The sequence below is a fragment of the Metschnikowia bicuspidata genome (assembly GCF_001664035.1).
Source record: "Metschnikowia bicuspidata var. bicuspidata NRRL YB-4993 chromosome Unknown METBIscaffold_3, whole genome shotgun sequence".
Classification (NCBI taxonomy): domain Eukaryota; kingdom Fungi; phylum Ascomycota; class Pichiomycetes; order Serinales; family Metschnikowiaceae; genus Metschnikowia; species Metschnikowia bicuspidata.
In genome coordinates this window covers 887,706-898,135 of record NW_017387733.1, presented here as the reverse complement: position 1 = coordinate 898,135, position 10,430 = coordinate 887,706, and the positions used below count along the sequence as shown (strand labels likewise).

The 10,430-nt window shown below is 49.4% G+C and overlaps 5 protein-coding genes across 5 annotated transcripts in view; 1 reads left to right on the top strand and 4 right to left on the bottom strand.

The window, feature by feature from the left end:
* Positions 1-1,122, top strand: part of METBIDRAFT_176197 (uncharacterized protein) — a 3,269-nt gene extending 2,147 nt beyond the window's left edge. The window contains exon 2 of the mRNA XM_018854726.1: positions 387-1,122. Coding sequence (XP_018711652.1) covers positions 387-1,077 — 691 coding nt within the window. The 3' untranslated portion in view covers positions 1,078-1,122. The remainder of the gene's footprint in view (positions 1-386) is intronic.
* A 44-nt stretch (positions 1,123-1,166) lies between these two features.
* Positions 1,167-3,773, bottom strand: METBIDRAFT_42730 (TFIIH/NER complex ATPase/helicase subunit; the record flags this gene model as incomplete). The annotated part of the gene is made up of 2 exons (XM_018857577.1): positions 1,167-2,960; positions 3,000-3,773. The coding sequence occupies 2 exons, from the start codon at positions 3,771-3,773 to the stop codon at positions 1,167-1,169; spliced, it is 2,568 nt and encodes an 855-aa protein (XP_018711651.1).
* Positions 3,774-4,597: 824 nt separating this feature from the next.
* Positions 4,598-4,936, bottom strand: METBIDRAFT_41287 (translation elongation factor EFTu/EF1A; the record flags this gene model as incomplete). Its single annotated transcript, XM_018857377.1, has 1 exon — positions 4,598-4,936. A coding segment is annotated over one exon (339 nt), but the record flags the coding sequence as incomplete, so codon positions are not given.
* Positions 4,937-6,880: 1,944 nt separating this feature from the next.
* On the bottom strand, positions 6,881-7,555 carry METBIDRAFT_176130 (uncharacterized protein). Its single transcript, XM_018854725.1, has one exon. It carries the CDS (start codon positions 7,470-7,472, stop codon positions 7,113-7,115), a length of 360 nt encoding a protein of 119 aa, XP_018711649.1. The 5' UTR covers positions 7,473-7,555; the 3' UTR covers positions 6,881-7,112.
* An 867-nt stretch (positions 7,556-8,422) lies between these two features.
* SRP40 (Srp40p) lies at positions 8,423-9,893 on the bottom strand. The gene has a single exon (XM_018855904.1). The coding sequence runs from the start codon at positions 9,853-9,855 to the stop codon at positions 8,842-8,844; it is 1,014 nt and encodes a 337-aa protein (XP_018711648.1). The 5' UTR covers positions 9,856-9,893; the 3' UTR covers positions 8,423-8,841.
* Positions 9,894-10,430: the final 537 nt, after the last annotated feature.

Genomic DNA, 10,430 nt, shown 5'->3' with positions numbered 1-10,430 from the left:
ATCCATGATAACTAAATGTTCGAGGACGAACATTCTAATTTTGGGGAGATAATGTTATGATACGACATGAGCCAGATTATAGATTCTGGGCATCCTGTATAATACGAAGGACGAAGAGTCTAAACATTCCTGATCGGGGTTACCCCTCACCTACTGTATAGAAGGGTTCCGAACTATAAAGGAGCGTGAGGCTGAGACATCCCTGAAGAAGGATAACACTTTTTAGACATCGAGAATACGACAGATAGACTAGGCCTATCCACTAAGGCTGAACTATCTATAAACCGATCTACTCGTAGTTTAAGAGACAGCTCCAGGCTGTTTCATTTGCAGCAGCACTAGACCGCCTATCCAAATCCCATTCACGTGTGTGTTTCTGCCCCTCTTCTCTTGATGTTGATATCAAACGTGCACTTCGAGTGCCATGGCGTGTCCGTTTTCAAGATCCCCCCGGGCCCCGTGTCTCTTGCAAACTGGCCCCAAAAAAGTATCGTATGGAAAGGATCTATGCGCCTCACAGAGGAGGAGCAGACTGCCGTGTCGCCGGAATCGGCTCTGTACATGGGGCTCCGTCTCAAGTTAGAGCTATATAACAGGAAATCAGCAGAGACGGATCCAAGTCCGTTTCGAGCCCCCGAAGACGTGGTGCCGTGGGCCGAGGTGTGGTACAACCCCTTTCTGGAAACAGATTTGGAATATAGAGTGGCAAACGATGGATCCGACACCATAGAGATGACACCGGAGTCGTCCAAATACTATCAGATCATCTCTCAGTTGCCCGACACTGGGTACAGCCCGATACACAACTCGGAAAAAGGATTCTTGCTCCAGGTAGCGCTTGGGCTACAATTTGACGATCCGTACAACGCGTCGTCATTTTCCGAGAGCTTGGAGATATATCGGAGGCACTTCCGAAACTTCCAGGAGAAGTTCTTGTACGACAGCAAGTTGTCTGCGCTTGAGCTCACGATGCTGACGTCCTTGACGTTGCCCAGCTCAGGATCGCGGTCCGCGTCCATACTCGCGGAGGAAGACGATGACGAGTTTGGTAGCTTTGTGGGGTCTTCGTATGACTAGGTATGTATTGTTTAACCTCGTGTATGAGCGCCCGCGATGCGTCATTGAATATGCATTATTTGTACTCTCGACGGAAGATAGCTGTCCAGCTACTTTTTCTTCTTGTAGTACATTTTCTGAATCAAGGGGTGATGCTCCTTGAGCTCCTTGTTTTTGTTCTTGCTGTACTCAATGTAGGCCATGTCTTCGCCACCGGCCAAACCGGCGAGCGAGCCTGCGGTTCGCGAAGCATTGCTGCCCTCGTACTTGAGTCTATTTCTTCCCATGAAATTGGTGCCCTCATCGTCACCGACTTCCACGCCCGCGGCATCTTCATTCTTCAAGAGAACCTGCTGGAGAAGCTCTCTCCGCTCTCTTGCCGAGGCGTATGCGAGGTCCGGCAACTGCTCCATGCCACTGAGGTGGGTGATCACCTTGAAGGCGTAACCTTGATCAACCAAAAATGCCTGCCTTTTGGTGGAGTAGTACATCTCCTGGGTGTCCTTTGAGACCAACGAGTAGAAGAAAGCGTTGAAGCCCTCGTCGTTACGTCTTTTCGCACGCAAGATGCGGCCCAAGCGTTGGGCCTCTTGTCTTCTGGAGCCGTAATGGGAGGAGATCTGGATCAAGCACGTTGCCTCCGGCAAGTCGATGGACGTGTCACCGACCTTGGACAAGAAGATGGTGTTGACCTGGTCGTTGTGCTGGAAGTTCTGCAAGATGGTCATGCGCTCCTGCTGCGGGGTCAGGCCGTAGATGAACGGCTTGCCCAACTTCAAGGCGTATTCCTGCAACGCGTAGACGTTGTCACTGAACACGATGATCTTGTCGCCCCTCTTCTCGTGATAGTGGATCAAGAACTGGCAGGCCTGGAACTTGGTGGGGTTCATGATGTACAAGAGCATTCGCTTCCGCGCGGTCTCGCGCAAGTACTCCTGGTAGAACTCTGCGGTCATCGGGCACCAGACCTCGGCGCACTGGACGTTGGCAATGTGGCCCTTCTGGGCTAGCTCCATCCAGTTTGCCTCGTAGAGCTTGGGCCCGATCAAGAAGTTCAAGTCGTAGATCTTCTCGTCCTCGCGCACCAAGGTGGCGGTGAGGCCGAGCTTGGCGTGTGCGGCAATGGTGCTGACGACCCTGCGGAACATGGCGGCGGGCACCACGTGCACCTCGTCCAAGATGATGAAGCCCCACTCGCGGCCGGTCAAGAAGTCCATGACCTTCTGCGAGTCGTGGGAGCGGTTGCGCGTGTTGGCCACCATGGAGTAGGTGGAGACCACCAAGCCGGCCTGGCTGGAGAACATCTCCTTGTTTTCGGAGGTGAACACGGCCACGTTCTCGGGCTGGATGGTGCACCACTGGAGGAACTGCTGGCGCCACTGCATGACGGACACCGAGGACGTGCAGAGCACGATCACGGACTTCTTGATGGTGCACGCGGCGGTGATGCCCACCAAGGTCTTGCCGGCGCCGCACGGCAACACAATCACGCCCAGGCGCGCGCGGCCGTTGCCGAACATCTTGGCCAAGGACTTTTCCTGGTACGGGCGGATCTGCGTGGACGGCTTCAAGTCGATGTCGAGCGTGGCGTTGAGGTGGTCGTTGCGGAAGTCGTACTCCTCCAACACGGGGTAGTCGATCTCGTGGCAGCGCTTCTTGACGATCTCCACGGAGTCGCTCAAGATTTCGAACGAGTGCACCACGTCCAACGCGTCGTCGTCGTCGTCGTCGTCGGCGTTGGTGTTGATGGTGGTGGCGGTGGCAGTGGCGGTGGTGGCAGTGGCGCTGCCATGGATGTTGCCGTTGATGTTGCCGTTGGCGTTGATGTTGGCGGCGTCCGGGGGGCCCACGACCGCGGCAAACACGTCGTCGTGGCGCCCCGGCGCCGGGCCCGGCCCGGCAGGCTTGGCGGGCGGCACGCCGTGCTGGGCCGCGGGCAAAACCACGCGCAACGGCCCAATCACCGGGTCCTGGAGGAGCGTCTGGAGCGTCTCCGCGTGCGTGCTCTCCACGTAGTACTTGTTGTGCTTCAACACGAGCTTGACCTTGCCGAACTTCTCCGTGGCGTCGCGGATGAACTGGAGGAACGAGTCCGGGATGGGCGTCTTGGAGAGGCGCGTCAACACCAGGACAATGTCGTCCGTCTCCAAGCCCACGGACACGGCCGCGTAGAGCGAGTACGTGGTGATGGCGTACTCGTGGATGTGCGAGGGCCGCGAGCGCGGCTCGGCCACGGTGATCAAGAAGTCCTGCGCCTGCTCGGCCAACGGCGAGAACGACTCGAGGATGATGCGCCCGTCCATGGGCGAGATCCACACGGGCCGCGAGAAGTGGTCCGGCTTCAACTTCAAGTACAGGAAGTCCAGGCGCCCGAACACGCGCAGCACCGCGTCGGGCACGTAGTCCGCGGGCATTTCGGGCGTCACCTCGAGCAACTCGTCCTCATGGAACTCCTCGTCGGAGAGACTGGCGGCGATGTGCGAGGCCGCGGCTGCGCCCGTCGCCGCGGCCATGGGCGCGCCCCGTTTGGCAGCCGCGGGCCCGGCAGCACGTGCCGCGGCCGCCGGCGCCTTGGCCTTCCGTTTGCGGGGTTTGTGGCCAAAAGTGTAGTCGTCGTCTTTGGCGGCCAGCACGCTGGAAGGCGCCTCGTCCGGCGACCCGAGCGAGTCGTCGGAGAAGTTGCCGCGCTCGATGTCGGCGTAGTTGGGGCGGGACATCGCGCGGGGGGAGGCCGTGGTTGGATTCCGGGGGAGCTGGGGAAAACAGACGGGTTTTTTTTGGGGAGGAAGAAGGAGTATGGAGGCTGGAGCGATGTGCGTTGCGTTGCGCGGGCGCTGTGAAGGCGAGTGCGCAGGAGCGCAGCCGTTGTGGAATGGGTGCAACTGGTGCGCGCGGAGAGAAAGCTGGGGTGATGGGTTCGATCGGGGAGGGTGAAGAGGAAGGGGAAAGGGTGTTGGAGGATGGAAGAGGATGGTTTTGATGAGAAGACTGATTGGGAGAAAGGATGAAAAGGTGATGGGGAAGGGTGTTGGAGGATGATGGTGAGGGGTGTTGGAGGAAAAAAGAGAGTATTTTTAGTGAGAAGAACTAATTGGGAGAAAGGATAAAAAGGTGATGGGGAAGGGTGTTGGAGGATGGAGGAGAATGTTTTTGATGAGAATGACTAATTGGAGAAAGGAGGAAAGTCTGTTAAGAAAAAAGAGAAATCCGAAGAAGAGGTTGTTGAGGAACGCAGTGCTAAAATGTTTTCTGCTCTTCTTACCGGTTTGAATCGTGCGTTTCCATTTTCAGATTTACCTTCCGAAATATACTCAAATCATTTGAACACCTTGTACAAAATCACTCACTCCACCAACTTCAACACCTCCGTGTAAGCTTTGGTATTAGTGCAGCAGATTATTTCTCAACAAGATTTGGACTCGTCTCGTTTCTACCGAACTCTTTATGAGTCATTGATGGATCCCAGATTGGTGAACTCCTCAAAACAAGGCATTTACTTAAACTTGGAACCAACAAAAGCACACTACTTAGACTAGTTGACTTACTTCGTGGCAGCCTTTTGAGCAGCCTTGGTGACCTTACTGTCCTTGTCGGTCTTCTCAACAGCCTTGATGACACCGACAGCAACGGTTTGTCTCATGTCTCTGACGGCGAATCTGCCCAAAGGTGGGTAGTCGGTGAAAGCCTCAACACACATTGGATTGGTTGGGACCATCTTGACAATGGCGGGGTCACCGGACTTGACGAACTTAGGCGCGGACTCCAAGGACTTACCAGTTCTTCTGTCGATCTTCTCCAACAAGGTGTCGAACTTACAGGCAATGTGGGCAGCGTGACAGTCCAAGACTGGGGAGTAACCGGAGGAGATTTGACCTGGGTGGCAAGCAATTCTCGCTCTATGAGCATGCTTTTATTACTGTTCAATATTCACCCCCGTGAAGTATAGATACAATGACTGATCCTATTATATGCTACATTTGTTTTTGTTTCAAGTGCAAACCACCATGTGATTGGTATTTCAAATCGAATTTCATTGGGTGGGACTTGTATCCATACATCTGGTATGAAAGCCTAAGAGAGGTCCTTGCTTGTAGTCAGTAGGAATTTCAAGGTTCGAGAAAATAAGTTTTGACAGTGGGAGAGCAGTCAAGACAAAATAAAAATAAGCTATTGAACGAAAGACACCTGCTGAATCTCATTTCAAGCCCAAATATGCTTTGAAAATGAAGCGCTTCTTCACTGCGGAGGGAGTCATGAGACAACTCATTTGGATGATGAGCAGTAACCTCAGAACTACTCGTTTGGATGGTGAGCAGTAGCCTTCTAAATACTCAGATACTCAGCAAGATAGAGCATGTAAAGCATTACAGGTGTACACACTTCGATCGACTCTCATACTACGTGTTTCAAGTTCTACAACACCAATGTCTTTGTTCTGTCTGAAGGAAGATGGTAAAGGGTGTTAGAAGATGATGTTTCTGATGAAAAAGACTAATTGGAACAAAGGACAATGAAGGGTGAAGGGTTTTGGGAGATGGAAGAAAATGTTTTTAATGAGAAAGACTAACTGAGAGAAAGGATAATGAAGGGCGATGGTCAAGTGCGCAGATAATGTTTATGGTGTTATGTGACGATGATGATAGTGGAGGATGTTTGACAGGGAAGACAATGTTCTTGATTATAGTGAAAGTATCAGTGAAGGGTGTGAAGATGATACTTATGGTGATTAGAAGGCTAATTAGGATGAGTTACAATGTATGTTTATTGGGATTGTGAGGGATGATAATGAAGCGAAGATGAGATTTATGATGATAGGGGAGAATGATGGTAAATGAAGGACGATCGTCAAAGATGTGAAGGATGATGTTTATGATGATAGAGGAGAGGATACTTGAACGGAACAGTCGATGCTGGTGGTGAGGCATGCTGATTGATGTCTATAGTGATAGTGAAGGATGATGTATGTGCAAGACCATTTTCATAATATCTATGATAATAGGGGAGGGGAATAGTAAAAGATAATAGTGACGGGCCATGGTGAGGGATGTGGCCACAATGGTGAAAGAACAATGTTTCTAGACAAAAAGTTATCAATTCTCCAATTATAAATGGCTTTGTATAGTGCTGGTACTTTCAACCAGAAAAAACACCATACTACACCAAATGAAGATTTCAAATAGCGCGCTTCTTGTGTGTCCGATCTCTGTTTCCGGAGTGATAGCTGATAATCAGTCATGGAGTTGGAAACGAACGCGCTTTGAAGTACACCACAGGTAAGCAAAGTAGACTCACACTAGAAGTAGCCCACACTACGAACATTTGTCCAACGGAACATCGGAGAACCTGGGTGACATTTTCAGCCTCACATGTGTTTATTGAACATATAGATATAACAGTCACCTTCTTCCAAAGCCAAATCGGAAGATGTTATTTATGATCATAGTGAAGGCTTGTGGGAAGAACGATAATGAAGAACGATAATGAGAGGTGCGCAGATGATGTTTATGACGATAGTGGAGGATGTTAGTAAAGAATGATGTTTATCGTGATTGTGAAGGACGATCATTAAAACTATGAAAATGATGTTTATCATGATGGAGGAGGGTGATAGTAGAGCATGATGTCGATGTATGTTAGAGGATGATAGTGGTGCACGATGATAAAGGATGTGAAAAATGGGTTTTACTTTTTTTATAGTGGTGGGTGTGGAAGAAGATGTTTATGGCTATAGTTGAATGTCATATTGAAGGGTGTACAGAGGATGTTGGTGATGGTAGGGCAAATGATCGTAAAATATGTTTATTACGATAGTGAAAAATGATAGTCAAGAATGTGAGGGATGATGTTTATGATTACAGTGGAGGATGATAGTGGAGGGTGTGGAGGATGAAGTTTATGCTGATGATGCTGTCTGATCGTAAACGATGTCGGAAGAGAATAGTAAGAAATGATATTTATGATCATTCTGAAGGACGACAGTGGTGGTCCCATGTTGCGTCTTCTCTTTAATTTGGCACTGGAACCGTTTCTAGCTCAACTCAACCTGAATGAACGTATCAACCTTTACTACTAAGAAGTCCAACCACAAACAATGAGTACCATGCGAGTGTAGACATTAACTTATATCTCAAAGATATAGACGACTGTAAACCCGAAATAATAGTCACAGCTTTCGAGAAAATGAACAATTGCAGAATAAGCCATAAAAGATCTAAAATCCTTGGTATCAAATCTATCCCGAATCTCAACAAGAACATCTCCGATTCCCCAGGTCTCATATTTTCAAAGATCTGACGACATCCCTGTGTAATCCAATAAATTGGGTCAATAGGGCAGATTCTATCCATATTCCCATTTATGACACGCGAATTGGGATATCTGAGCCTTAACTTGATCTGCCAAATATTAGGAAACATCTTTGTCAGTTAAAAAACGGTGTACAAAGATTTGATCAAATGTATGACCGCCAGAGAACTTGAAAAAAATGATTTCAAAATTAAAACAATGTTCCCAGGAATCCACAAGTCAAGACTGGCGAGACCTCGCAACGAAGGCCATGGCATTGTCGAACTACTGACACAACTTAAAGGTCATCGGGTAATGGTGTTGACAGATACACTCCAGAACGATAGCTGATACAATCAGTACCTTGGAATACGACTGCTTCATCACATGAACAAAATCGTATCGAACAACGAACAAGCCAACCTACAACAACAAGCCACTTCCGAATGGTATACCTTCTTGCTTCACAAAACGGGTCATTTCTGCACACCCTTCGAGTGGAATTTCACGAAAAATAGAATCGTTTATATCTAAGCATGAAAAGAAGTGGTACACAGGACAAGGACCATATCGACACCAGGTGATAGCTCAAGAAACTATCATGAACAGATCAAACAAATGCTAGCAAAGACTCCACGGTTCAAAGAAGCAGAAACGAAGCCATCAGTAGGGTGACTTTCAAATCCCTGACTCGCAAAAGGAAGAAAAGCAACTCCCGATAATGCCACAGCACTTTCTTCGCTTACATCCTGTGATCCGTCAGACTTAACGGTGTAAACACTCTTGGAAAACCTCGTATAAGGAAGAATGGATGAAGAGATATGATCTTTTGTTCATTTCTTCAATTACATTCCTCGCAGGGCTCTGCCACGGGACACGTCGGATTGCCAATGTCATCTTCGAACACACCAGATTCGCAGCGGAGGCCACCATTAATGGTGCCTCACCTCAACTTGGCAAAACCAAATTTTGAACCCCTGAGGATTGAATTATTGCAGGCTCTCTAATTAGCGGGCTATGACGCCGTCCTTACTTGTTCTGGCGGGTCTGCTAAAAAGAAGAGTTTCCACAAATGTGCTGGGGCGTCGCATGAGCGAACTTAGAATTTGGGGCAGTAGCTCTCTGGCCGTAACCAAACCAGTGAAAACCGAGCATTTTTAGCCATCATCAATAAATCTCAAAAGAGGACGGGTAAAGCGCTACAGACAATGATATAAAAAAAGTGTTTTACATTCACCGTGCCGGGTACTCGGAATTTAAACACTACTGTTCCACACACCACCAATGCTAGTCACAGCATCATCAGCCCGGCCGTGTGCCCCTCCGCATCCCCAAAATCGTGGCCAAAGCGAGACATTGCCTTGCATCATAAATTCTTTTATTTCCTTCCCTCAGCGTAAACTGGCCTGGAAGATGCGGCCCGCGTGCCAGCGGGCCTTGCTCTATTAGTAGTATTAACAATAATGATACCCAAGAACCCGGCTTCTCAGTGCGGCACACTTAGTCGGTGAACTTGTAGGAGCCTGACGCCATGGTGATGCTGCCACCCTTGTAGGCACCTCTCTTCATCTTATTCTTGTTCTTGGTGAAGTCCTTTCCACGAACCTGCAACAACTTGTCGTTGGCCATTTCTCCCCAGGTGCCTGCCACGCCTTTGTACTGGTTGTCCTGGAGTGCCTGGGCCTCGAACGATACTTTCGAGCGGTCGATTCTCGAGAAGTGCTTTCTTTGGCCAGGCTTCAATTCGTCCTCCGAGGCTGGGATGGCAGGCGACTCGTCTTTGGCCTCCACCTTGGCTTTTTTGGTGGCAATTCCGTCATCCTCGGCCTTTCTTTTTGTGCTCTTGGATTCAGCCTCAGACTCGGAGTCAGAAGAGGAGTCCGAGGAAGAGTCAGAAGACGACGAGGATGAGTCAGAAGACGACGAGGAAGACGACGAAGAAGACGAATCAGAGTCAGAGTCAGAGGAGTCAGAGCTGGAGCTGGAACTGGAACTGGAACTAGAGTCCGAGTCCGAGTCCAGGTCCGAGTTGGAGCTGGAATCGGAACCAGCGTTCGCCTTGGCAGGCGTGGCTGGCTCGGCCTCAGGAATTGACTCCGTCTTGGAGCTCGTGTCCAAGTCATCTTTTTGCATCTCGTCTTCGGACTCGTTGTCACTTTCCGTGTCAGCGTCAGAACCAGAACTGGAGTCCGAGTCCGAGCTGGAACTAGAATCCGAATCCGAGCTGGAGCTAGAGTCTGAATCGGAGCTGGAGCTCGAGTCCGAGTCAGAGCTCGAGTCCGAGTCAGAGCTGGAGTCGGAATCCGAGTCCGAGCTGCTCTCTTTCTCGGCCGCTGCTGGCTCTGTGTTGCTTTCGTTTTTCTCGAGAATTGACTCCAAATCGCCTGCGACAGTGGGCAAGGTCACATTCTGTTTCTTCACGTAGCTTTCCAAAGCACGGTGCACCTTTTGAAGGCTTTCGTCACTAGCCAAGAACTTGGCGACGTGCGCCAAAACAACTTCCTTGCTAGCCATTTTTGCCCGATGAGATGCGATGAGCTAGATGAGTCCGGTATTCTTTTTTTTTTCGATATATGTGAAATCGCGTGCACGTGACTTCGCGTCTTGCACCCAGGCATGCGCTTGCGGGCACTCTTATAGATACCAAATACCAGGGGAAATGTTGGGATGTTTTTGAATGAGATGGTTGACCACATTGCTGTGAGTGTGGAGTTCAAGCCCATGCACACTAAAGCCAGTCTTTGGCTTTGGCGTGTCGGACAACATGCTAGCTGTGCTATATACCTCTGATCCAGGTGTAAATTATATGAAGGATCTTCCATTCAGTGTAGTTGCAAAAGTGTCAAGCGTACATGAGTACTGTGTTGTATTAGATTCACGCATCCGAGGCTGCACTATTCTGAATAGACCTTTGGGTAAAAATTCCAGCTTGCATCACTGGACCCTAAGTACTTGACTCTGCCTTTCTTCAGTTCTCAGATATGCATTTTTGTGTGTATGGTCTCGTACATTTAAGCTTCGTGGCTTGGTGTCGGAAGGTTTCACTCTGACTCAATATTCTTGAACGTAAGAAATTGAAATATTGCCTG